The 26,436-nt window shown below is 69.4% G+C and overlaps 1 protein-coding gene across 1 annotated transcript; it reads left to right on the top strand.

Moving 5' to 3' along the window:
* The first annotated feature begins 2,210 nt into the window (after window positions 1-2,210).
* CEP170B (centrosomal protein 170B) lies at window positions 2,211-26,436 on the top strand. Its single transcript, XM_043434609.1, has 20 exons — window positions 2,211-2,357; window positions 4,942-5,073; window positions 11,689-11,778; window positions 12,850-12,928; window positions 13,664-13,722; window positions 15,157-15,293; window positions 15,673-15,722; window positions 15,844-15,948; window positions 16,080-16,556; window positions 16,800-17,518; window positions 17,604-17,774; window positions 18,260-18,350; window positions 18,477-20,219; window positions 21,489-21,627; window positions 23,113-23,272; window positions 23,452-23,595; window positions 23,694-23,782; window positions 24,193-24,286; window positions 24,439-24,490; window positions 24,651-26,436. Exons 2-20 carry the CDS (start codon window positions 4,957-4,959, stop codon window positions 24,884-24,886), a joined length of 4,752 nt encoding a protein of 1,583 aa, XP_043290544.1. The 5' UTR covers window positions 2,211-2,357; window positions 4,942-4,956; the 3' UTR covers window positions 24,887-26,436.

The raw sequence follows: 26,436 nt of genomic DNA on the forward strand, positions 1-26,436 counted from the left end.
AACATTTTCCAGCACCTTTTCACTCTCCTCTTTCAGTTTCATCAAGAGGCTCTTTACTTCTTCTTCGCTCTCTGCCATAAGGGTGGTGTCATCTGCAAACCTGAGGTTATTGATATTTCTCCTGGCAATCTTGATTCCAGCTGTGCTTCCTCCAGCCCAGCGTTTCTCATGATGTGCTCTGCATAGAAGTTAAAATAAGCAGGGTGACAGTATACAGCCTCAACACACTCCTTTCCTGATTTGGAACCAGCCTGTTGTTCCATGTGCAGTTCTAACTGTTGCTTCCTGACCTGTATACCTCCTGGGATTTCTCAGGAGGCAGGTCAGGTGGTCTGGTATTCCCATCTCTTGAAGAATTTTCCACAGTTTGTTGTGATCCACACAGTCAACGGCTTGGGCGTAGTCAATAAAGCAGAAGTATATGTTTTTTTGTAACTCTTGCTTTTCTGATGATCCACCGGATGTTGGCAATTTGATTTCTGGTTCCTCTACCTTTTCTAAATCCAGCTTGAACATCTGGAAGTTCACGGTTCATGTACTGTTGAAGCCTTGGAAAATTTTAAGCATTACTTTGCTAGCCTGTGAGATGACTGCAGTTGTGTGGTAGTTTGAACATTCTTTGGCATTGCCTTTCTTTGGGATTGGAATGAAAACTGAACTTTCCCAGAGTCCTAAGAGGGTAGAAAGGGCCTCAGGGCAGGGCCTGGGGCCTCAGAGAGAAGACAGGTGTGTGCCCAGCCAGGAGGAAACTGGGGAAATTCTCCAATTTCTGGGCTGGAGTCCAAACTCACTGGAAGCCAGGGGAGAGTGGGGGATGGGGTCACCGATGCAGTCCCAGAGCACAGGGCAGGGAGGGGGGAAGAGGGTGGGTCTGGGGGCAAATCTGGAACACCCAGCCCAGTCCTCTGCCCCACCTCTTCTCTTCCAGGGCTAGGACTGGACACTTGACCGGTTTCCCCCTCCCCGCCCCCCAGTCTTGTTCTCTCATCCACGCCCTTCGGGAGCCGCAGCTCTCGGAAACCCTCATCTGAGTAGGTCTCGGCCAGCATCAAGCACTCCCTGGGCGCCGCTCCGTCCTTGGGATGAAGCCCAAGCTCCCCGATCACCTGGCCACAGGTCCCTCCCCTGCCCCCTTGGACCCCTCGCAGTGCAAGCTCCCTCCTTCCGCTGAGCCGGGCGCAGGTGGCACCGCCCACCGCCGGGTGCAGTGCTGGGACCCTCCTCGCCCTTCCCTCTGCAGGTGCGTTTCCCCCAGAGCTGCCGTGGCGCTCCGTCTGTACCGTAGGGTGCGGAACCCCCCAGGTCAGGGCCTGGCTCTGTCCGGGGGCCGGAGACCGTGGGGCGGGGCGGGCCCAGGAGCTCCGAGTGCCGAGCAGGGGGGGGCCCGGTCGCGCCCGTGAACCCTCCGCGGCTCCGGCCGCCCAGGCCCTGAAGCTCAACTCCCAGAGCTTCCCTCGCTCTGGCCGCACGCCTCTTCCCTCGGCCCAGGCCTGCCATGACCGTGAAGGCGAGAACGCCTACCTGCCGAACCCCACCGCGGCGTCTGCCCCGGCCGCGCCCGCGCCCCGGGCATTAATCCCTCTTGCCTGGAGCTCCTGGGGCACCGGACACCTCTGTGGTAGTGCCCAGCGAGGGGCGAGCGGCCCGGGGGGACTCTCTCCCGGACCCCGCGCCCCGCCCCGGGTGGGACGGAGGAAGCGCCCGCGACCCGCCGGACCCCGGCCCTCCGAGTGAACGCCTGGGGTCGGGCGCCGGGGGCTCGCGGAGGCGGGGCGCGCCCTGGGGCTCCCCCCCACCACCACCCCGCCTCCTCCCTCCAACCTTCACTAGGGCGGGCGGGGCCGAAGGTGAGGGGCCGGGGGTGCGGCTCGAGCCTCGGGCTCCCGGAGCTGGGTTAAGCGTTAACCGCGCGCGGGCTCGGAGCCAGGACGCGGGGCGGCTGCGGGCACCGGGTTGCGCCCGGCACGCAGGGGCGGGTCCCCAAGGCGAGGCGGGGCGCAGAGCCGGAGGGGAGGGGTCTGGGAGCCCACGGGGGCCGGGGGGCGAGGCGGAGGGCCCGGGAGGCGGAGGCGGGGCGGGCGCGGGCGCGGGGGCCGCGCGCACCTGGCGCCCGGGGCCGCCCCGACCTGGATTTCCGGGGGGCGGAGGCGGGGCCGGGGGCGGGCCGGGGCGGGGCGCCCGCGGACGTCAGGGACCCGCCGCCGAGGCCCGGCGCCGCTCCGCCCGTGGGTTCGCCCGGCTGCCGCGAGCGTGCGGGCCGCGCCGGGCATGTCCTAGGCGGCGGCCCCGCCCAGCGCTCGGCCGGCCGGGCGGGAGGGCCGGGGCCGAGCCGGGACGGAGCCGGGGCTGAACCGCAGGTAAGACGCGCCGATCTGCGCCCGCGGTGGCCGGGCCTCCCCGCGCGCGCACCTGCGCGCCTGCGGAGCCGCGTGGGCGGCGGGCAGGGGGCCGAGGTGCGGGGTCCAGTGGGCCGGACAAAGGCGCGAGGGTGGGGGCTGCCGACGCACCTGGCCGGGCTGGTCCCCGCCGCCGCGGAGGCGGCCCGGGTCTGCGCCAGGCCGGGAGGGGCCGCTGAGGGCGTCTGCGCGGCCTGGAGAGAGGGGTCCCCGCCCAGGCACCGGCTGGTCCCCGGCAGTCCGCGGCGGGCGCTGATTCAGAGACGGCGCCGCCCCCTCCCCCTCCGGGCCCGGCGCTCCCGCCGGCCGCCTCCCGGCCTGGCCTCCTCTCCGCGGTCCCTCCCTCCGCCTTCCTCCTCCTTCTCCCTGTCTCCTCATTTCCCTTCCCCGCCGCCTCCGCCGCCGCCTCTCCGCCGTCCCTGCCTCCTCTCCCGGCCCGGCCCCGGCCTCGGCCTCGGTTCCGTCTGCCCCTTCCAGCCGCCGCCGCCGCTCCCAGCCCTTCCCAGCCCTTCCCAGTCCCTGCCCCGAGCGACTCCTCCTCCCCGCACCCCTGGGCGGGTGGCCCTTCTGGCTGTGGCGGCCGAGGGGACAAGTTTGGGGTGTTTATTATTCTCCCTCCTAGCAACGATGGCCAGCCCAGCTCCGAACCGGCCGCAGGCTGCTGGGGAGCGTCCACTGCTCCAGGCCTGGGCCTTTTTGGGATGGGCTGGCAGTGGCAGGGGCGGCCTGGCTCCGCCACAGCCGCATCACGGGGTTCTGGGGGTTTGGCCTCCCTTTGCCAGCAGAGGCTGTGGCCTTCTCTGGGTGGGGTCTCCGTTCCCAACTGCTGGTGGGGACCTAGGAGCAGGTGACGGCAGAGGGCGGGAGCTGGGCGGGGTGGGGGCTGGGAAGCACCATGACGGGGTGGGCATGCCCCTGGAGAGAGCGCTCCCAGGGCTGCAGGGGCTCGGAGGTCCCCACCCCCTCTGCCTCCAGCATCTGCCCCTCTGGCTGGACCCTGAGGAAGGGCAGGGGTCCCAGGATGAGGGGGCTCTGGCCGGCTGGGGCCATCTTCTGGGTGGATTTTGTGTATCTTTCCACCTGCTTGCCCGAGGTGGCACGGGGTATGCCATGGATTACACGGTCACTCGGGCCTTCACCGATGGGTGGGGCCTGGTGTTGAGAGCTGGCTCTTAGGAGCCTCAGGCAGAGGTCTGGGTGTGGGCGTTGCAGGGAGGAGGCCTGGGGGTGCTCCCCCAGGCTGCCAGCACCTTCTCCCTCTTCCTGGTTAGTGGCTCACCGCTCACCTAGTCCCCGCCGCCCATGGTGAGTCAGGTCAGGGACCTGGGAACTCCAGGGCTGGCCTCACAGGTGTGTGACATGCGCTCAGACCCTGAGCTGGGTGTAGCCATCTGCTCTTCCTGTCCTGAGCGCCTCCGTGACTTTGGAACAGGCCAGCTGCATTTCATCCCACACTTAGCACCCAGGGTGACAGCATGTCCTAGGCCCTCCAGGGCCTCTGCTCTGCTCCTGGACCAGCCACTGGACTCCCAGGCACGCCCAACCCAGCATCTGGGCCCCGGCCCGTCCCTCTGCCTGAAGCCCAGCCCACGGGGCTCGTGCACCTGCGTCCCCACTGCCCGCCTTGGATGGACCTCTCCCCCCAGTGCGGCCACCCACCCCTGTTGCTCTGTGTTGCTGGCACCTTTGCACAAGCTGCTCGCCTCCTTGGCACCCGCCGACCGGCTGGAAGGAAGCCCCACGATGCGGGGACGGCGTGCGGCTCCCAGAGCCCAGGATGCCGCCTGCCTGTGTGCACGCCCACTCCAGGAGCGTGGCTTGGGTGCTTGTGGGCGGTGCTCCGAGTGTGTTTGGAAGCTGTGTGCACGCGTGTGTGGCATGGGTGTGTCTGCACACTTGGTGCCCGGGCCCTTGTGCGGGTGTGGTGACACGTCTCTGGGCAATGGGCGTGGGTCCCCCCCAGGACCTCAGGCACTGCAGCACCACCCGCCTCCTGGGCCCTGGAGGGGCTGCCTGCTGCCCTGACCCTGGCCTGGCCTGGGGGTGTCTGCCAGAGGCGTTGGTGCCCCCTCATGGCAAGTGCACTGGTGGCTCTGGGCGCTCGCCTCCAGCCTGCGGTGTCCAGCTGCGGGAGGTGGGGCCTCTGGTTCAGCGTCTGTGTCCGGGGCTGCGGACCTGGCCTCATGGGGCCCCTCAGGCTGCTCGCGGAGTCCCCCCGGAAGCAGGTCACGGGAAGTCATGAGGGTCCACGCACAGGCAGTGTGGCAGAGGCCCCGCATGCCTGACCCCTGGCACCCAGACAGAGAAGAGGGTACACGTGGGCCCAGAGCATCAGGGGGGACATTAGCCTGGGAGGGGGTCCGGAGGACAGGCACGGTCCGGGAGGGGCTGGTCTGGAGCCCAGCATTTCCGAAAGCGGCCACAGTGGTGGCACTGTGAAGGTGCTTGAGGCCCAGTAGGTCAGGTCCTGCGTGGGCCTTTGGGGTGCCCAGGGGCCGGGGCCCAGGCCGGGGAGCCCTTCTCTGATGACGCCTCCCACCCCCAGGGCCGGACGGGCCTCATGAGCGCCAAGATGAGCGTCACCTCATGGTTCCTGGTGAGCAGCAGCGGCACCCGCCACCGGCTCCCCCGAGAGCTCATCTTCGTGGGGCGGGACGAGTGTGAGCTCATGCTGCAGGTGAGTGTGGGCACCTGCGCCGGCCGGGGCGGGGGGCAGGGAGAGCCCGCCCTGCTTCCTGCGGGCTCCCCGCGGAGGAGGCCCTGGGCCCACAGCGGGCCCACGGGTCTTGGGTGGGCTGTGTGCTCAGGGGCAAGGGGCCTGGGCCTCTTCTAATGGGAGGTGCTGATGCCGTCCGACTCTGAAGGCGTCAAGCCCGCCTTTGGAAGGTGCCTGAGAGCGGATCTGTGCACATCCCTTTCGCCCGGGGGCCCCAGATGGGCGGGAATCAGGGGCCACAGGGCTGGCTCTGACCAGGGGAAGCCCAGTGCCCCCCGGTGGGGCTGGAGAGGCCTGCAGGGCACTAAGTGCCAAGATGCCAGGCACTCGGCAGTCAGGAATTTCTGTCTGGCCCTAGCGTGTGTTGCGCTGACCTTGGCTCCTAGGATCAGGGAGGGGAGGGCATGGGGCCGGAGACCTGATCCTGCAGGGTCCACAGGGTTCCCCAACGCTAATGGTTGTCACTGAGTCAGGCTCCCTGCAGCCCCGAGCCCTCCCTGGCATGGGGCCTGGGCCCCTGTCCCCAAGGCCTCCAAGCTCCACAGGTCCCACCGTGGGACTCTCAGGAGGGACTCTCCGTGGGCTGCACTGCTCGGTCCAACCAGGGGCCCGCTCAGGGCCAGGTGAGACCCTGTTCCCTGTGCTGCCCCCTCACTCCCTGGGATTCGTGAGGCTTGGGGCAGCCGAGGATCCCAGCCAAGTGCGTGTCCACTTGGGCAGCAAGTGCAAGGCCTGTGCATGTCCAGACAGCTGGCTTCTCTAACGATTTGCCTGCCTTCAGACCCAGCAGGACCCTGCCTTGTTGCCTTTGCTTGTTTGGTCTTTTCAGTATCTCTGATCTAGAGTAGCCTCTCCCTTTTTCTCCGTGCATCTTGCCTTTGGAAGTTGCCTTTGCAAGGCTCTGTGCCGGCCTGGGCAGGTGTTTTCTGTAAAGGGCTGGGTACCAGGTTGAGGCCTCGCGGGTCACATGCCTCCATCACAGCCCCTCGCCTTCGCTGTTGCCACGAAGCCCTGTGCACAGTCCAGCGGGCGCCAGTCAGACTTTGTGATGTTGAAATGTCAGTTTCACGCTATTTTCACCTGTCCTGAAAGAGTCTTTTCGTTTTTTTTTTTTTTTTGACCGTGTGAAATGGAAAGACTGTTTCTCAGGCCCACATAAGACAAGCAGAGGCCGCAGACTGTGCCTCCAGGGATGGCTGATGGTGGTGTCATGTGCCATGACCCCTGTTGCCTGTCAGTGCTGAGAGGTCTGAAGGGCTCGCCGCCTTTGGCCCGGACCCCTGGCAGGGGGCTGTGTGTTCCCTGCTGTGACCAAGTGTGTGGCCCACCGGGGTGGCCCAGAGGGCCTCTCATAGGAGGTGGCACCTGATGGGAGCCTGCAAGGACCTGGGAGTGCTGGGGGGGGCCAGTGTGCTGGCTCCTCCCTCCCCGGCCCCGGCCCTGTCCCTGCACCAGGCCCTCACTCTGCCTGCTGCTTTTCCCCAAGGTTGGAGCAGAGGCTCCCGGTGCAGTGGCGGGCAGGGTACTCAGAGTGAGTCTGGGGTCCGACTCCCAGTTTCTGGGCCAGTTGGTGGTGGAGCCCTGAGTAGGGTGGAGGGCCGGACCAGCTCCTGGCCTGGATGCACCCTCATTTCTGCCCTTGGCTGCCCTGGGCCTTGTCTCCATCACACAAGGAAACAGGCTCCAGGTGGTTGTGTAGCTGGAGAGTGACGTGGGAACGCCGCCTGCGCCACCCACCGGCCCCTCGCTCAGGACGCCCCACGCCCTTGTCTCCTGGGCTGTGTGGTCCTGCCAGCCCCCTTCACCCGCGACCCTCTGTGGAACCCCTGCTAGGGAGCTCCTCACCGGCACACCCCTGCCCGGCCTCAGTCCCCCACCCCCCACTGCCCGGACTGAGCCCCCCACCGCCCAGCCCGAGTCCCCCCGCCCCGGTGCCCGGCCTGAGTCCCCTCTTCTGCCTGACCTGAGTCCCCCTACCCGGATGGGATTCCCTTCAGCTTCTCCCCGGGGGCAGCTCCAGGCTCCCCGGCCTCCTGGCTCCTGCCTGGCGGCCCCCGTGGCCACCCCTGGGCCTGGGCCCTGGGCACACAAGGCCTCTCCCTGGAGGCCGTCCACACCCACAGCCTCGGTCCCCGTCTCCGCGCGTGTGATGCACACGGTGACTCTCGCCACCCTGTCCCCAGCCCCCCATGTCCCCAGCTCCTGGGGTCTCAGAGGCAGCCCCGGCCTGCTGCTGCTGAACAGACCCCTTATCCTCTGACCCGCCGGTGTCCAGGGCAAACCCCGACCTTCCCTCTCCCACCTTGCGCCTCGGGTGTCCCTGAGCGCCCCCCAGCCTCCAGGCCTCCGTGGGGCCCCGCCTGTCCCCGCTCTCTGGTACCCCCATGCCTGTCCCAGCCCCTCCACTTAGCTGCCCTCTTCCGTCCCATCCTCACCCTCTTCCAGCTGCGTGTTCCTGGAGCGCCCGGGCCTGCCCTCTGCATCCATTCCCACACTTGTCGCTTGAGGGTCACTGGCCCCGTGCTGGAGCCTGGGGTCCCCATGGCAGGGCTGGGCCGGCCACAAACACGTGGGAGGAGCCAGACGACCCCCCAGGAGACAGACCGAAGGTGGCGCAGGGGTTGGGACGGGGGCTGTGTGACATGCTGGGAGCCGAGGAGGAGGAGCCTGGGGGTGCTGCTGGAGATGGGGGGTCCTCTCGGGGGACGGAGGAGGCCGTGTGATGAGGGGAAGGCTGGGAGCAGGGGGCTGCCCCGAGGCTGTGCTGCCATCCAGGCAGGGGCCTTGGAGGGGGTGCCCGGGCGGGGGCGCTGTGTCGCGGGGGCGGCACTGCCCGCCTGGCCTCGCTGCCCCCAGACTCTCTAGCCGGCCACCCATGCACCTCAGGGCATGGCTCCCGGGCTGAGCCTGGCTCCCCCCGGGCCTGAGTGAGGATGAGAGCGGGGACCCGGGCCCAGGCCTCTGGCTGTGCGTCCTGCACTTGTGGCCCAGGCTCTGGTGCAGGGCGTGTGTCATTAGGTGTGCACACACGTGTACACACACACAGGCGTGTAGGTGCACGTGTGTGCATGCACGCAGGCATGTTGGATGTGTCTCTGTGTGGCGAGAGGTCCTCTCTGCTTCTGCCCATTTGCCCCTTGGGAGGGCTCCGTCTGCTCCCGTCCTCACCCAGAGACCCGGCCCGGGAGCCCCTGCACACACACCCCACAAAGGCAGGCCATGGGCGCTGTGGCCCAGCTGGGTGGCGCTGGGTATGAGCTGGCAGCAGGGTGTGCCCACAGCCCAGGGTTTTGGCCACTGCTGGATTCCAGGCGAGGCTTCCACCCATGGAGGGCGTCAGGCACGAATTTTGGAAGCACGTCTTTACTCCGTTTTAAAGGGAGTACAATTAGGTCCCCTCCCAAAGGTCCCTGTGTCTGGAACTTCTCTAGTCTATTTCGCATGTGACCCACCCGCTCCACTTGCCACGCCCCCTGCTTTGGGTCCTCTTAACTCTGAAGGCCCAGGCCCCCTCCCTGTCGCCTGTGAGCGGCTGGCCTTGGTGGGGGTGGGGTTGCCTCTGGCCTGGGGCATCCGCCCGAGGGGGAGGGGTTCTGGATGTGGGGCCCCTCCTTGCCTGGGCCCAGGGGGTCCTGGGGGTCCCCACAGTCTGGGGAGGGGCTTTGGCAGGGGCTGTGCTTGGAGTGGAGGGGGCCTGGGAACTGGAAGGGGCAGCCCAAGCTCTGGATGCAAATGAGGGGGGCTGTGCCAAGTCCTGGGAGCCAGCAGATGGGCAGGGCGGGGCATCTTGTCCAGAGAGGGAAGGTGGACCGAGGGAGGGGGTGGTCCTGGGCAGAGGACCCAGGCCCAGAGTGGGCAGGGCACCTCCAGAGCCTGCATAGTGGTCTGGCCGAACAGGCGGGGAGGGGAACATTCAGGGAGGGCTGTGGCTTTCGGGGAGTCCAGGAAAATTCAACAGACAAGTCAGGGTCAGGTGGGGGGCTGTGGGAATGGATGCGGGTGGGCTGACTGGGGTGCTGACCCGGAAGGTGGGGGCCTGGGGGCGTGGCCGGAGCAACTGGGGGTCGTGGTTGGCGGCAGTCCCGAGGGAGGCTGCAGGGCCAGGTGGGCGAGGAGGAGGAATTGGGTTTGGCCAGGCTGGGCTTGACCCACCCGGAAGGCAGCCGGGCGGTGGAGGTGGGGTCTGAAGCTTGGAGAGGGAAGAGAGGTGTTCAGGTCAGAAAGGTGGGTCTGGAAGACCCTCTAGGGGCCACACCTCGGCAAAGGTGGTGGCCAAGCCTGAGGGGCAGTGTGCTCTCTGCCGCCCACCCCTGGGGCCTCAGGCCGGGCAGAGCCCCCCAGGTCCCATCACGTTCCAGTGTGCAGCTTCCAGCAGCCTCTCCCTAGGCCCACGGTGCTGGGAGACCTGATGCCCGGCTAGGCGGAGGGTACAGTCCAGCCCCCAGTGGCATCCAGGTGTTGGGCAGCTGGCTGGACATGGAGAGTGTGTGGGAGGAGGTGAGCCTCAGTCCTCCCAGCTGCCCTCTGGACTCCAAGGAGTGCCCGACCCGTGGGGCCTCCCATGGGGGCAGTGGCCTGCCTGGGAGAGGGCGGGCAAGCCTGAGCAGCCTGGAGGCCTGGAGGAGGGGGCGGGGTCCCCCGTGTGCCCACCGACCCCCCCACCCGGGCCAGGCCATGGCAGGGGCGGCCTCGGGGCCCAGTGGGGAGTCCAGTGGGGGAGCTGGTGCCTGTGTCCAGGCACAGGCCGCGGCCAGGGTGGCCAGGAGCCGTCTAGCTGCGGGTGCCAACTCTGCCTGAGAAAGTTAGGGCCAGGGCAGAGACCAGGCCTGGGGTGCAGGGCAGTAGGTGTCAAGGTCAGACTGAGCTCACCTGAGACTCGTTACTTGGGGAGGCAGAGCTGCCTGCCCCAGCGCCGCCCGTCTGAGCCCGGGGAAGCTCGATGGTCCTCCCTGGGAAGCGCCCAGGTCGGGGCTGGGGCTCTGCGGCAGGTGGCTCTGTGTCAGGGAGGCCCCGGCTGGCCCCACGGACTCTGCGCTGCCCTTGAAACCACCCTTGCACCCCCACTCCCTCCAGGGGCCCGAGGGTCCGTGGCGGGATGAGGTGGGGGCCCAGCAGCCCACTCCGGGGCCCCCACCATAGCAATGCCATTGTGCCCCGACCGGCCAGAGCCAGGCTCAGCATCCAGGACAGGCCCAGGGCTGTGGCCCCCGCGAGCCCGCCCGCTGGGTTCTCCTTTCCAGGCCCTGCCTCGGTGCCTTGGCCAGGCTGTGTGACCTTGGGTGCAGGCAGGGCTGGGCCGGAGCCCACGTCCGCCTCTCCCTTGCCTGCGCTGGTCTCCGGGTGAGGGAGGAGGCCCGGCCCTGGGAGCTCCCATCCTGGGGGCAGGTGCTGGAGCCTCCCCTGGAAGCTGGTTGCTTCTGGATGATGCTGGAGGGGCTGGGTGGGCAGAGCCTCAGAGAGGAAGTGGCTCCCGGTCGGCGGGACAGCGCTGGCAGGGAGGGGCTCTGGGCCCTCACCTGTGAGACCTGAGAAGCCCAGAGGGTGGTGACGCGGGGGCTCAGGTGCTGGGCCGCCCTCCCCAGGGCCAGGCGGTCCTGTCCTGGTGGTACGTGGGCCCCGTGGGCCCCACGAGTGTGCTCTGGATGTAGGGTGTCTCGTGGGCACTCCTGGAGGGCTGAGTGGCAGCGCCCCTTGGCGGCCGGTCCTGCCGGTCACTCCTGAGGCTGGACCTCGGAGGGATACAGCTGCCCCTGGACCCGAGGGGTGGGTCTCCTCACTGAGGTGTGGCCGCGGGATGGGCGGTGATGCTCTGTGCCGAGACCGCCAGCCCCTTGGCCGGGCAGGGCGGCCTGTGCTGGCGCTTCCTGACCGAGCAGAACGTGACCCTGTGACCTCGTCCCTGCCTCTGTCGCCCGGGGTGGAGACTGCAGCTTGACCATGTAAGGGAGCTGGGCGGGGTCCTGGTGAGCTGGTGGCCAGGGCGGAGGCACCTGGGCGGCAGGATGAGCGCTCAGCGTGTGCGAGCCCGGCGTACGCCAGCAGACGTGCGCGTTCATGTGTGTGCGTGTCCCCCACTCTGAGAGGTGTGCGCTGTGGGATTGGCTGGGTGGGATCGGGGCTCCCCTGAGCCCCCCAGCCCTCCTTTGGTCCTCCCTCTGGGCTCTGGTCCTCCCCCGTGCCCCACCCCCCACCCCCGCCCTTGGGAGTGAACAGCCTGTCCCGGAGCATTGGAGGGTGTCCATCCTTCCCACGCTCCCCCAGGAGCAGTGGCGGGGAGGGCATTGGGCGCTGGCCTGCTGGTGCCCACTGGTCACAGAGGGAGGGCCCAGAGCGGCAGGTGGGGTGGGAGGAACCCGAGGCTCCTCGGTGCTGGACGGGCTGACTGGGTCCGGCCCGCATGGGCTTTCTGGGGGGAGCACTCCCCCCAGAGACGTGACTGAGACCTTTGTGCTGCGAGGCCCCAGGCCTGGTCGGGGTGTGATCTGGTCGGGGCGGGTGGATGCGGGGCCACCTGTGGGGCCACTTCCCTTGGGTCCCCTTCCTGGGAGGCCACCTGAGGGCCTCCGTTCTCTCCAGTCCCGCAGCGTGGACAAGCAGCATGCTGTCATCAACTACGACCAGGACAGGGACGAGCACTGGGTGAAGGACCTGGGCAGCCTCAATGGGGTGAGTGCGGGGCTTCTGTGCTGGCCACGCCCCTCCCACAGGCCCCACCCACACCCGCCCCGCCCCCTCACCTTGGCCCCGCCCCTGTCCCACCCCCATGCCCCCATCCTCCAGGACCTCCTGCTCTGGCGGCCTCCTTGGGAAGGCTCCCTCTGGGCAGGGCCCCTAGGAGGAGGGGCTGCCTTCTGGGAGGAGGGGAGTCAGGCTCTCAGGAGGGCAGGGGAGGTTCGGGGACCTCCTGCAGGCTGGAAAATGGGCTCCTAAGATGGATGGATGCTGGGTGTCCTGTCCTAGGGGCATATGTGAGCTCTTCTGTGAGTTGGGAGTGGCAGGTCCAGAGAGGTGAGCAAGAGGACGTTCCTGGCTGCAGGAGCAAGTGAGGGGGTGGGCAGAGACCATCAGGGAGGGCAGGAGGGGCCCTACGCAGGGCTCGGTGTCTGTCTGGGCGTCTTATTCCTTCTGTGTTTGGTTCCTTGCCCTGGAGGCTGTTTCAGTAAGAAAGCAAACCACCAGCCTCCCTCCAGCCAAGGAGGACCCTGCCCCGCCCCCAAGCCATGAAGTCTGGCTCCCTCCATCCTGAGCTGGGGGTCCCACCGCACCCTCAGGCCCACCCTGCCTCCACCAGCTGCTGAGTACCACCCACCGCGTCCCCCTCTGAGTGCCCCCAGCCGGGGGTCTCGGTCTCTGCTGGAGTCTGCCCCCTGAGACCCCTCTTCCCTCAGCCCCCCCGTCAGATGAGCCATTCCAGCCCCAAGGGGCCTGCACAACCTGAGCAGCCTTGCACAGGGCCACCCCGCAGGTCTGGGGGCCGCCACCCAAGGGCCTCGGGCGCTGGGGCTGGCAGGAGGCCCTGTGTATCTGTTTCACAAGGGTGTCACGGGCTCTGTGCTCGAGGGCTGTGTAACGGTCCCTGGGTGCTGGGTGGGCCCCACGCCTTGGCCCCCCTTCCAGCCATCTGACCTGTTGTCCCTTTGGGGCGTGACGCTGGTGTGCCCTTCCGAGCAGCACAGAAGGGCCGGGTGTTTCACGGCCCCACGTGCCCTGGCTCAGCGCCCCATTGCCTCCCGGCAGACGTTCGTGAATGACGTGCGCATCCCAGACCAGAGATACGTCACTCTGAAGCTCAATGACGTCATCCGGTTCGGCTACGATATCCTTCCGGGTGCTCACCCTCCTCCCCGCCCCCTCCATCCGCACGGCCACCGTCGCCCTGTTATCCTGGAAGCAGGTGGGGGCCCCTTGGTCCCAGCCAGGACCCCAGGAGCATAGAGGCAGGACGGTGAACCTGGGGCGGGGCTCGGGCCTGACCATGGGCACGTCTGTCCACTCGCCGGCCCACCGGTGTGCGCTCACACAGGCCTGAGGAATGATACAGCTTTCCTGGGACCCTGAGTCCGGTGTTGCTGGGGGACCCCAGGAGTGACTTTCTGTGCTGAGAACGCGGGGGGTGGGGCCATGCCTCTCCTTAATTGGGCAGCCGGGGACCCGTACGCCTAGGAGTGCAGCCCGTCCCCTGCCCCCCCATCCTCGGTGCCCCCACTGAGCCCTCCCCACTGGTGGAGCCTTGGGAACCCGGGGCTGAGGGTAGTCTGGGATGGGAGCCGGAGCTGGATGCGTGTGGCCTGCCCTCCGGAGGCCCCTGGGCTCCTGGGCTGTGCGTGGGGTGGAGGGGGGTCCCTGTAGCCCTCAGGCACGTAGTTGCGATGACCGGGGCCAGCACAGCCCGCAGGCGGCCCCTGCAGTGTGGACATGTGCCCGGGACGGCCCGCCGGCGTCCACCCTCATGCCCGCGTGCCCTCCCCATCCACCGTGCTGGGAGTGGAGGATGCCGTCCGTGGGCCCGGCTCGTCCTTACTGCCGCCCGTGCTCCTTAACGCGCTGTCACATCCCAACATGTATGTGCTGGAGCGCGTGCAGCACCGCGTCCCGGAGGAGGCACTCAGGGTAATTGCTGCGCGGCCAGGCCCCGCCCCCGGCCCCCTCTTCCCGCTGCTCTTAGCCCAGGCCTCTTGGCTGCCCCGCCTGGCCGCCGTGCTGTGAGTCAGCCCGGTCTGGCCTGCTCCGCCGGATGGCCTGGTCTGGCCAGCGGGGAGATAGCCACCCCCCAGCCACAGACGGGAGGGCGTGGCTGGAGGCAGAGAGGAGGTTTCTGGGCCCAGCAGGACGGGGGAGGTGGGGTCGGGAAGAGGACCCACCCTCCTGGCATCTCGGGCACCAGGAGGACCCTCCTCCTGGGTGGGGGTAGGCAGGGAGGGGTAGCCAGAGGCCAGCAGGGGGCAGCCTTGGGGAAGGTCCTGGGTGGGGTGCCCTCCGGCACACTTCCGTCTGCTGGGGCTGGGGGGGGCGGGTCACAGCAGGTGAGCCCCCACTTTCCCCTTGCTCAGCTGTGCGGGCGTCAAGGAGCGGACTCAGGGGACCCTGTGCACAGCCCACCCAGGAGCCCCAAGATAGGAGTGAGGGGAGGTTCGCTCCCATTTTCCAAAGGAACTGTGGGCAGTGCAAGGAGTGGGTGGCCTGCCCAGAGGCCCGTGACCAGTGAGGAGCAGCGGCCCAGTGAGCCCGGCTCCGACCACCACGGAGCTCAGCTGGAGGTGGGGGGACCGTGCACGCAGGCACGACCAGGCACGTGTGTACACACGCACGGGCACCAGGCAGGCGCTGCTCCCCACCTCCCACGGCTCCTGGGGGCTGACCCCACCCGTCTCTAGGGGCCTGTGGGTGGTGGTCCCCCTCTGACGGCTGCTGCCCACTCCCTCCTGGAAGCTTGTGGACCCCCAGCGTCGAGCTGTGTGGCCCGGGGCAGGTCTTAGGTGTCTGCCCAACACGGGTAGTGAGGGAGACCGCATTCTCTGTGGGGCCGGGCCAGGCAGGGCGGGACCGGCCTGAGGTGGGGGTGGGAGGTCCTGGGGGGGGTGCTGTCCTCGGGGCGGGGGGGGTCCTCAGGGGGCGGGGCTGTCCTGGGGGGGTGTCCTTGGGGGAGGGGCTGTCCTGGGGTGGGGTGTCCTGGGATGGGGGTGGGAGGTCCTGGGGGGGCGGGGCTGTCCTGGGGGGGTGGGAGGTCCTGGGGGGCGGGGCTGTCCTGGGGGGGTGTCCTTGGGGGAGGGGCTGTCCTGGGGGGGCGGGGGGTCCTGGGGTGGGGGGGGGAGGTTTCCTGGGGGGGGCGGGGCGTCCTGGGGGTTGTGGTGTCCCCTGGGGGAGGGAGGGGCCTGTCCCCTTTTCGGGGGCGGGGCTGTTCCTGCGGGGGGTTGGGATGTCCCTCGGGGGGCCGGGCTGTCCTCGGGGGGGGGGGCTGTCCTGGGGGGGTGTCACTTGGGGGATGGGCTGTCTTCGGGGGCGGGGGCGGAGCAGGCCCGCACTCACCCCCGTGCTTGCCCACAGCATGAGAAGTACGACGAGCCAGCTGCAGGTGGCTCAAGACCCCCGCACCCAAGGAGGCCTGAGGCTGTGCCCGAACAGGTGCCCCTACTGCGAGCCTCGACCCCCAGGCCAGAGCGGGGGACCGGAGACCAGGCCAGGTAGACGGCGGTGCTGCGGGGCAGGGGGGCGGGGCGGCAGCCAGCACCAGGCCCTGGCCCCTCACCAGGGGCTGGCCTTTGACCCCCACCCCCGACGACCCCGCCCATGTGTGCCTGCCTTCCTGGGCCCCCATAGGCACGCCTGTCCACTCAGCCCTGTCGACACTCCCTGTGCCCCCCGGGCGGTCCAGTCAGACTTAAGGGGCCCTCAGCTCCCGGCTCATTCATCTGTGGCCAGAACCAGAGCAGGGCCTGGGAGAGGCGCCAGCCCTGGGCAGGCCTGATGGATGGTCCATCGGGCAGAGGACCGGGACCGGGGACAGGCCTCCCCTGGAACAGCTGCTCCGCAGAAGGGCTCTCTGCGCCACCACGGGTGCAGAAACGGGGCTCGGGATGGTTGGCTGCTAGCAAGGGTCCGGGCGGCTGCAGGTCGGAGCGGGAGGCAATGGCAGGGCCTCGCGCAGACCCCAGCATCTTCCCCAGCTGCGGGTCTCCCCTCCTGTCAGCGATGGGGCCGCGTGACCCAGGGTCAAACTCTCTCCCTCTGCAGAGGCGGCCAGCTACCGCACCCCTCTGTACGGGCAGCCCTCCTGGTGGGGAGAGGACGATGGGGGCGCCCTGCCCGAGGACCGGCGCCAGGACGAGCCCTGCTCGGGTGAGCCCTGGGGGGCAGCCTGGGCCCGGGGTGCCTTCTTGGCCGTGGGGGAGAGCCGGGGGGGTGGGGGGTGGGGTGGCGGAGCTGACCGTGCCGCCTGTGGTCCTGAGCCCGCGTCCCTCCCGCCCCAGAGCGGCCCAAGGACCTGGCTCAGCAGGACGGCGATCTCACGGGGACGCCGGCCGGCTTCCGGGGCCCCTCGGAGCCTCAGGTCTACTCCTTCCGGCGGGAACCCAGCTACTTCGAGATCCCCACCAAGGAGGTGCCCCCACCGCGGCCCCCAGAGGCGCCGGCGCACGAGGCGCCCACCAGGGAGGCGGAGCCCGGCGGGGGCGGGGCGGCCCCCGTGCAGAGCCACGCCTGCTTCACCATCGAGTTTGACGACTGCAGCCCCGGCAAGCTGAAGATCAAGGACCACGTGACCAAGTTCCTGCGCCAGCGGCGGCCCCCAGGCAAGGAGGCCGCGCCCGCGGAGGTGGTCTCCGCCGAGACCAAGGTGGCCGACTGGCTGGTGCAGAATGACCCGAGCCTGCTGCCCCGGGCCGGCCCCGGCGACGACCGGCACAGCACCAAGAGTGACCTGCCGGTGCACACGCGCACCCTGAAGGGTGAGCGCGTGGCCGCTTGCCCTGGCCTCCTGGCCTTGTCCCCGGCGATGCGTCTGCGTGTCCCGGGAGATGCCCGCCCGGGGCGGGGCCCTCCCGCGTTTTCTTGCTGCCCGTCTGGACCGCATGTACAGGGTTTCCGGGGTGGGTAGGGGGGGCGCCGTGTTCCGCCTCTGGGACCGCAGGGGTCCTGTGTTTCTTACCCTCCATCTCACCCGTAGGGTACTCCCCCCCCCTCCCCCGCAGGCCACAAGCATGAGGACGGCACCCAGAGCGACTCGGAGGACCCCCTGGCCAAGGTGGCCGGGGCCCCCGGGGTCCCCGCGGAGGCTGGCGGGGACCAGGCGCGGCTGCAGAGGCAGATCAAGCGGGACCCCCAGGAGCTGCTGCACAACCAGCAGGCCTTCGTCATCGAGTTCTTCGACGAGGACACGCCCCGGAAGAAGCGCTCCCAGTCCTTCACGCACACGCCCCCCGGGGACCCCAGGCTCGACCGGCGCCGCGGCCCTGCGCCGGCCGACAGGGACCGCCCGGCTGCCCCCGCCCCGGCCCGGGGGACCGGCAGCGGTTCGGGGCCGCAGCGGGCCGGCTCGCTCAAGCGGGAAAAGACAGAGGAGCGGCTGGGCAGCCCCTCGCCGGCCGCCCGGGTCCCCGCCCGCCCCTTCGGCAGCGTGGGGCGTCGCTCCCGCTTGGCCCAGGACTTCGCTGCCCAGTGTCTGCGGGACAGCTCCCCGGCAGCCCGGCAAGGCCCCGAGAAAGCGCCCCCGACGCTGCCGGCCCCCCTGACGCCCCGTGGGGCCAGCCCCGCGGCCCCCTCACCGCCGCCGCCCCCGCCCGCCGACCCCCAGGTGACGAAGGCCCGCAAGCAGGAGGAGGATGACAGCCTCAGCGACGCGGGGACCTACACCATCGAGACGGAGGCGCAGGACCAGGAGGTGGAGGAGGCCCGCAAGATGATTGACCAGGTGCCGCGCAGGGGGCGGGGCGGGGCGGGGGGAGGGGGTCCGGCCTGGGCATGGGCTCTGACCTGGCGCCTGTTCCTCCCCGCAGGTCTTTGGGGTCCTTGAGTCCCCTGAACTCTCCAGAGCGTCCTCGGCCACCTTCCGCCCAGTCATCAGAGGGGACAGAGAAGAGCTTGGAGACGGGGTGGCCCAGCGAATGGCCCTGCTGCAGGAGTTTGCCTCCCGGCCCACGGGCGTGACCCCCCAGGTGGAGCTGCAGGTGTGGGGCTGAGCCCAGATGCTGCCCAGGGAGGAACTGGGCCGGGAGGGAGCAGCACCTGGCCAAGGTCCCGGGCACTGGGTCCCAGTCCTGGTCTTGATCCTGCCCAAGCGGTGGGCTCCAGGCTCCAGGGCCCACCTGGGCTGAGAGGTCCAGGCCTGGAACCCTGAGTCAAATTGAGTGCCTGGGTGCGTGTGCCCCCAGGGCAGGGCTTGGCTGAGTCTAAGGGACATGGCAGAGCCTACCTGCTGACCGCTGGGCCACTGGACCAGATTGAGATGCGGGTGGTCAGGTCAGGGTCCTATGAGCCAGGCGGGGCCACAGGGGGCCTCTCCGCTGATTCTCTGGGGGAACAGGGGGCAGGCACTGGGAAGGTGTGGGAGCCGGGTGTCAAGCTGGGCTGCTTCACCCCGCGCTGCCAGCGGACCTCCTTGCGGTGCTCCAGCCTCTCCCCAGCCTCACGCCCTTCTGCCCTCCCCTCCTAGGGCCTCCCGGTACCAGGCTCCCCTGGGGGTCAGAAGTGGGTGTCCCGCTGGGCCAGCCTGGCCGACAGCTACTCAGACCCAGGCCTGTCAGGTAAGTGGCTCCGGTGTTGCAGCGGCGACGGGTGTGCGTGCATGGCCGCCGGAGGAGGGCCAGCTCCCTGTGTGCTCAGGGGGCCTGTGGGCAGCGTCCGCTCCAGCTGGCCCCTTGTCTCCACAGAGGACGGCCCTGGGCGCAGAGCCGCGGAGCTGGAGGGGATCCCGCCAGCGCGGCCACGGCGGCTGCTCCCGCAGCTGCCCAGCGACAGGGCAGACAGCCCCGCCGGACCCGAGGTGGCCAGGAGGAGCGGTCCCGGGCCGCCGGAGGTGGGCGGCGAACAGGCCGGCCTCCTCTTGGGTCAGGAGGACCTGGAGCCCGACAGCCTCAGTGACGCCAGCGGCTCAGACGGCGGGCGGGGCCCCGAGCCCGGCGGGGGCCCCCAGGAGGAAAGACGCAGGAGCCCCCAGGAGGGGCCAGTGTGGACCAGGGGCCGGCGCTCCCCAAGGGGTCCCGGGGAGCCAGCCCCCACCTCTTTCTTCATCGGCGACCCGAGCGCGGAGGTGGCCCTCCCCAGGAAGGCCCCTGCGGCTCCGGGGCAGGTGGAGGGCCCGGGGCGGGCCCAGCCCAGCGCCCCCACCCCTGCCCCCGCCCGTGACGGCACATACGTCAGCGCCAGCGGGAGGATGGTCATCCAGCTGCAGACAACGGGGAAGCCCCCAGAGCTCGAGGGCCCTGCCCCAACCCCCCCCAAGGAGGCCTTGGCGTTCGTCCGGCAGGAGAGCTTCACCAAGGAGCCGGCCAGCAGCCCCGCGGCGCCCGGCCAGCTGCCCCAGATCCCCAGCCACCCCCTCCTGCAGGATCTGGTCGCGGCCCGGGCCGCACGCATGGACCTTCACTCTCAGGACACCCACCTGATCTTAAAGGAGACTGAGACGGCGCTGGCCGCCTTGGAGGCCCGGCTGCTCTCCAAGTCCCTGGAGGAGCCGGAGGGGGAGGTGGGCAGTGCCCCCGGGCCGCCGGACGACTCCCTGTCCGGGGACTCTGACGTGGACACGGCCAGCACCGTCAGCCTGCTCAGCGGCAAGAATGGGCCCAGCCCAACCGGCTCCCAGCCTGCGGGGCTGCAGAGGGAGAAGCCGCCATCCCCAGCAGCTGTGCAGGACCCGGGGGGCGTCGGCCTGAGCAGCGCCCGTGAGCGGCTCTCGGAGAAGCAGCGTCGCCCGCTGGGCCCGGTGGACGCGGGCCGCGGAGAGCCAGCAAGACGCCTGGCCGCACGGCGTGGCCACGGCCCCCGGGGGTCCCTGGACTGGCCCGACGAGGACCGCGGCTCCAGCCTCGCACACCCGCCCGGCACTGACACGGTCACTTCTGACCACGAGACCCCTGGGACCACGGGCGCAGCTCGGCCGGGGACACGCCGGAAACCCATGGCCCCTCCGCCACCGACTGCCGCTGCCCGGGAGGAGCAAGGCCGAAGCTCAACGAGCGTCCAGAAGGCGCAGCAGGCGCTGACCCGCTCCAACAGCCTGTCCACCCCGCGGGCCACACGGGCCTCCCGGCTGAGGCGGGCCCGGCTGGGGGACGCCTCGGACACGGAGACGGCAGACGGCGAACGGGGGCCCCCGGCCAACCCGGAGCCCGCGGGGCGGCTGGCGGCCGAGCAAGCCAAGAAGCTGTCCCGCCTGGACATCCTGGCCATGCCCCGGAAGCGGGCTGGCTCCTTCACGGGGCCCAGCGACTCTGAGGCGGCCCCTTCCCGCGCTGGCTTCTCGGGCCGCAGCGTCGAGCTGTACTGCCCTGGACGCAAGCCCACCATGATGGCCGAAGCTCGGCCCACTGCCAGGAAGGCCGCCAATGCCACTGCGGTCCCTCGCCAGCCCTTCAGCAGGGCCCGCCCGGGAAGCGCCCGATACTCGTCACCCAGTGAGTGCCGGGAGCGGGCGGGTGGTCCCGGGCTTGGTCAGTGTGGGCGGTATGTCTGCAGCTTCCTGTGTGGCAGCCTGGCCGCAGGTGTCGGGCCCAGTGCTGGCCCTGGAGGAGCCCCCTTCCCATCAGCAGATGTGTGGGCCCCCAGCCGGCTGTGCAGAGCGGTGCGCCTCCCACCAACCCCAGCCCTGGCCGTCCTGCACACGCAGGAAGCCCTGCCCGTGTCCTGGGTGGAGGGGCCCGCAGGCGGAGGGCCAGGTCCGTCCACTCCCTCCTGGGGTCCGGACCCCACAGGTGCAGTGGGGAGGGCTGGCCGCCGTGACTCCGGAGCTGGCCTCCTGCCGGGGTGGATCCCCGTCCGCAGGGGCTGACCGTCCTGAGTGAACCGTTTGGAGGCGTTGGCTCTGCTGTTTCCTCACTGCCCGGCCCTGGCCCTGCGGGCACCCCCCTGTGGACTTAGAGCCCCTCCCTGCCTGTGGGTCTGCTGGGGGCCGAGGCGGTGGTGGCTGGTCGGGGGTGAGGGGTGAGAGACCAGTTGGGGGTGCTGAGGTTCTGGTGGGGCCAGGATGGCTGCGGGCTGGGGGCCACACCTGCTTGGCCCCCGCCCTCCCGGGCCTGTGCGTGTTCGCGGCCGCCTCGGGGGCTCCGTGCCGGGGTGGCCAAGGAGGGGGTACTCCGACCTGGCAGCTGTAAGGGGGGGCTGCAGCAGCTGAGCTTGGGATCTGACCAGGGGCTGTGCGAGGCCACCAGCGCGGTCCAGCCCAGGGCCACGGCTGATCTACCTGGAGAGGCTCCCCCTCACCTAGGCTGTCTGTGGGCAGCACTTCTCTATCACCAAGGACCCACGGGAACCATTCCCGTCCAGTGGGCACAGAGCTACCCCCAGACAGAACACGGCCCGTCCCAGCGCTGACCGGCCGCCACCCGGGGCTGCTCTGCAAGGGCCCTTGGACGCACCCAGCTGCCCGTCCAGGCTCATGCCTCTGAGCCGGCGGGGATCTGCTGGCGCTTCAGCCGAAGGGCTTCTGGGTGCAGGGGCGCCAGCTGCAGCTCGGCTCACCCTGCCGCTCCGGGCCCTCGCCCGGAGGCCTGGGGGCGCCCGCGGGTGCTGAGTGCTGCTCTGTTCTGTTCTTGCTTCTGGAACCAACTCACTCACCCGAGACACGCGTCGCCGGCAACAGGGCTCCGATTGCACGTCCACTTCGGAGGAGGAGTATGGCTCCCACCACAGCTCCCCCAAACACACACGCTCCCGTGCCTCCACAGCCACGCAGACCCCACGGGCTGGCGGCTCCGGCCGGGCGCGGCCCCGGGCCCCTGGCCTCCGGGACACGGACGACGAGGATGAAGAGCCTGATCCCTACGGTTTCATTGTGCAGACGGCCGAGATTGCAGAGATTGCCAGGTGAGGGGTGCCTCTCCTTGGGACTGGCTGGGGGTTCAGTTCCTAAAAGGGTTCAGAAATGCCGGTCGCGTGGATGGGTAGCTGGGAGTCAGGTGGGTGGATGATGGATGGATGGATGATGGTTGGGTGGACAGGTGAATTGATGGAGGGTTGACAGTTGGGTGGTTGGATGGATGGTTGGGTGGTGGGTGTTTGGATGGGTGGTGGGTGGTTGGGTGGGTGGTGGGTGGTTGGATGGATGGATGCATGAAGAGTGGTGGGTGGTGGGTGGTTGGATGAACGGATGCAGATCTGCCCATAACAGCATGGGGAGGAACCTTGGGCACAAGGAAGGTCTCCACAAACTTTTTATCGAAGGTGAATGCCTTCGCGCAGTCATTCAGTGGAGGGCGCCTCCCGGTCAGGTGCTGAGAGGACTCTGCGGTTGGGGGCAGAGACTGGCTTTTGGCCGGGCGGCGGTCAGTGCTGTGCCGGCCGTGAGGAGGGGCCAGGTGAACGGCTGGGCTGATGAGTGGCGCATTCGGTGCCCAGGATGCTCAGCTTGGCCGGGGAGGCATGTGACTGGGGCAGGCACCTCCGAGGACAGTGGCCCACGTGGGGGTGGAGGCCCGGCGTCGTCAGCACAGAGACGGCAACCCAGGCTGTGGGCGGCGTGAGGTCATGAAGAGAGGGCTGGGGACATCGTGCTCAGGACGCCTGCAGGGCAGAGGGAGGCGAGCTGCCTGCAGAATGACGCGGGCAGGAGCTGGGGGGCCGGCCCAGAGGACAGGGCACGGCGTCCTGGAGGGGAGCCGCCTCGGGTGAGGAAAGGGAGTGGAGGCGGGAGGAGAGGACGGGACGTGGGGGCCCCGCGGGGGCTCCCTGCGTGCGCGAGCCCAAATGCACCAGCGTGTGGGGTGCTGGAGGCGCAGGAGGCCAAGGGGAGGCGGGCGGGGGGCAGGGGCGCGGGTCACGGGGGTGCAGGGGGCACTTCTGTGTGCAGCTCTCGCCCCGGGGCTTTGCAGGAGGCCTGGGGCAGGGAGCTGGTCCCCAGCGGTCCCCCGGCCTTTCCCTCCTCAGGGCAGAAGGGACGAGGAGTCTCGGCTGGCCCAGGGGCTGTGGCTTGGCCCTGCTGTCCTATGGGGAGGTCCCTGGCCTCTCTGGGTCGACCTGACCCTGACCCTTGTCGGTGGTCCTGCCTCTGTGTCCCGTGGAGCAGGGCCTGTGTGGCCCCGATGGCCACAGGAGGGGGGCACATGGCCGGGGCCTGGGCGTGCCTCTGCCCACCTCTCCCCAAGGCGCCCAGCGGGGCCCTGTCCCTCTGTCACTGCTACTGCGGGAGGCTCTGTGCCCCCGGCCCCTCACCCAGCGGCCGCCTCCTGGCAGGGCCTCCCGCCCCCGCCTGGGGTATTGTGTCCCCCCTGGCTCCTGTCCCCAGCGTCCCCCCCAACGGGGCCGGGCCTGGGAGGAGCCCGCAGGGACCCGTCTTCTCTCCTGGGTTTGCAGGCTGAGCCAGACGCTGGTGAAGGACGTGGCCACCCTGGCCCGTGAGATCCACGATGTGGCTGGCGACGGTGACTCCCCAGGCTCCCCGGGGCCTGCCCGCAGCCCCTCCCTCAACAACGTGCCCAGCACCCCTGCCTCCACCATCTCTGCCCGCGAGGAGGTGAGCCTGGCCCTTGGCGGCCCCTTCCACGCCCCTCGCAGGCGGGGCCTGGGGGTCGTGGCAGGGAGCCCTCAGTGGAGGCCGAGGGGAGGCCGGGGACCCCGAGCCGCTGGTGCTGTGGTCTGCTCTGCCTGCGGCACGGCGGGCGTGGGCCACACCCCTGCTCCCTTCCTCTGTAGCTGGTGCAGCGCATCCCCGAGGCCAGCCTCAACTTCCAGAAGGTGCCACCTGGCTCCCTGGGGCCTCGGGACCTGGACCAGAACATGAACGACCGTGGCGAGGACGCCCTAGCCAACAAGACACGGCCCCGGAACCGCGAGGAGGCAGGCGCCCCCCGCCCCCCAGGGGAGCCCCCTTGGGGTGTGGAGGGGCAGGGCTCCCTGGGTGAGCGGGCGCCGTGCTGACGCCCGGGTCCCTGCAGGTGATTTTCGATAACCTCATGCTGAACCCAGTGTCCCAGCTGTCCCAGGCCATCCGCGAGAACACGGAGCACCTCGCCGAGAAGATGAAGTGAGTCATCCTGTGGTCCTCCCCCCCGGGGAGGGGCCAGGGAGCCACCACTGCTTGCTGGACGCCCAGCCTGGGCCCCGGACATAGGTACCGACACGCACCTGTGAGCCAGGACCGTGCCGGGCGTCTGCAGACACAGGCCTGTGCTCTGGCAAGCAGACCCGTGGTCTGGGGGACAGGGCCCCCAAGCGGCCTGCCCCGCCCTCCTCCCAGCCCTCCCCACGTCAGGCGCAGAAACGGGACGCTGGTGCCACCAGCCTGGGTCCTGCTCTGGGTCTCAGTCTTCCCTTGTGCCTGGTGGGGGATGGCGTGGGCCTCCCCGTGGCTGGCGGGGTGGCCTGGGAGGGTCCATGCAGGGCCCCGTGGTCACTATCCTCTGCCTGCTCCCGCCCCCACTCCTCCGGGGACAGGATCCTCTTCCAGAACTCAGGGCGAGCGTGGGAGGACTTGGAGGCCAGGATCAACGCCGAGAACGAGGTGCCCATCTTGAAGACATCCAACAAGGTGAGGGCCCCCCGCTCCCAGCCCGCTCGGCTCCGGGGAGACCCGGGGAAGTCACTGAAGCCGGGACCCCGGCTCCTCGCCCACCCCGGTCCCTGGGGAAGGGTGAGGCTGGGCGGTCCTGCTGTACCTCCTCCTTGCTCTTCCGCCTCTAGGAGATCAGCTCCATCCTCAAGGAGCTCAGGCGCGTGCAGAAGCAGCTGGAAGGTGAGTGAGGCCCCGACCTGGGGGGGCAGGGGGAGGGCTGCTGGGGGCCTTGGCAGGGCCTGACCCACAGTCACGGCTAAGTGGCTGGAAGGACCCCCAGAGGGTGGGCCCAGGCAGCAGGGCCGGGCCTCCGAGCAGCCTGACGCTCCCACCCCCTCAGTTATCAATGCCATCGTGGACCCCAGTGGGAACCTGGACCTGCTGACCGGAAACCGCGGCCCCGTGGGCTCGGCCCAGCTTGGGCGAGGCCGGGCAGCCGCCCAGGGCCTGTGCTCGCCCTCCTCGGCCCTGCCACCCCGGAGCTTCCCGCAGCGGACGAGCTGCGGGACCCCTGGCCTCCCCGAGCCCCCCTTCTGCCCTGACTTCCTCCCGGACGCCGAGAAGTTCCTGATCTAGGCAGCGGGGCCTTCCCCACCCGCTCCACCCGCTGCCGCGGCCTCTTCCGGCTTGGACAGGTCACTGCAAAGACCCCTACACGTGCCATAACCCTGTGGGTGCCCAGGCCCCCTCCTCAGCTCCCGCACCGCCCCCCCCGCCCGCCCGCCCTGCTGGCCTCCTGGCCCAGCCCCCGCTGCGGCCGCCGCCAAGGGCCAGCGCCCCTCCATCCCCGTTGTCGTGTCTTTAGCTTTGAGGAAAGAGTCATTGAGCCATTGCAGCCGCGCCCCTCCCCAGCCTGGAAGGGCCCCATCCCTGTCGTGGGCTGGGGGACACCTGCTTCCTGCCAGTCCCTCCGTGCTGGCTGGGACCAGCTGGAGAGGAGGGGCTGGGCGGTGTGGGCTTTCAGTGCCAAATGCAGGGCCAGGGGTGGGCGTGCCCCGAGATGCCCCAGGCCTCGGGGCGGGCAGAGTGCAGGCCAGGCTGGGCAGGGTGCAGCCCGCGGGGACGTTTGGGGCGGCGACCCCACTGCTGTGAGCCTTTGGTGCCAACCCAACTGCCAAACTCAGCGTGTGGGCCGGGTGGCCACGCACACAGACGCACACGCCAGGAGCATGTCCGCACTCACGGCAGGCCCAGGCTCGGCCAGGGAGGGTGGCAGGCCCTGCCCCCGGCCCCTGGGGTCCAGGTGAGCCACCAGGTCGGGAGCAGCTGACCAAAGCAGCGAGAACCCCGGGCTTCCAGAAGCTCCCTGGACTGTGCGCCCTCCCCCGTCCTCTGGACGCTGCGGGCATTAAGGGGGTGGCCCTCAGGCCTCCGTGTGCCGGGGGTTGGTGGGTGGTGGCATGGGGGCAGCCCCCCCAGGAACAGTTCATTTCTCAGGATCCTCTCAGCTGGGAACGAGCCAGGCAGCAGAGCGCGGCCCCTCCTTCCCGGGGGGCTGGTGTGTCTGGAGCCTCTAAGCCAAAGAGCCTGTTGGCTGTGGCGGGTGGGCATGCGGCCGGCCCGCCTGGACCATCCTGGGGTGGGGGTGTGCCCCGCCTGGCGTCTGCACTGTCAATGGCGAGCGGGGGTGGGGGCGCCGGGGCTGGGTCCCCGAGGCCAGTGGGTGCGGGCCTGGGCCGTGGGGGGTGATGCCTGTCTGTGTTTCTGTCCCGCTGACATGGTGCCCAGGCCCTGCGCCCCTCCCCGACGTTTACGTGTGTGAGTGCGGTGGGGCCCCCCCCCGGCCCCGCCACGAGCCTGCTGCATCCGCACGGAGGAGGTGCTAGTCCCGGGGCCCCCTCCCTCCCCGCATGCCCACACGGCTGTCCCCCCAGAAGCGAGCAGTGGCCGTCCACCCCCCTGCCCCGTGGTGATCACTGCACAACGTTTCTATTCACGAATCCACGCTCCGCTCCCCTCCAGCCTTCACCCAGGGATCCATAACTTATTTGTCTGGCTTCTCGGAGGCACCTCTGTGCGTTTGTCCTCAGGTGGTCTTATGGATGTCTTTCAAAAAATGGTTATTTTATATGATTTGTCATGGAATATGTTCTAATAAATCATTCTTCTATCATGTGGCAACAGGC

The sequence above is a fragment of the Cervus canadensis genome, chromosome 17 (assembly GCF_019320065.1).
Source record: "Cervus canadensis isolate Bull #8, Minnesota chromosome 17, ASM1932006v1, whole genome shotgun sequence".
NCBI lineage: Eukaryota > Metazoa > Chordata > Mammalia > Artiodactyla > Cervidae > Cervus > Cervus canadensis.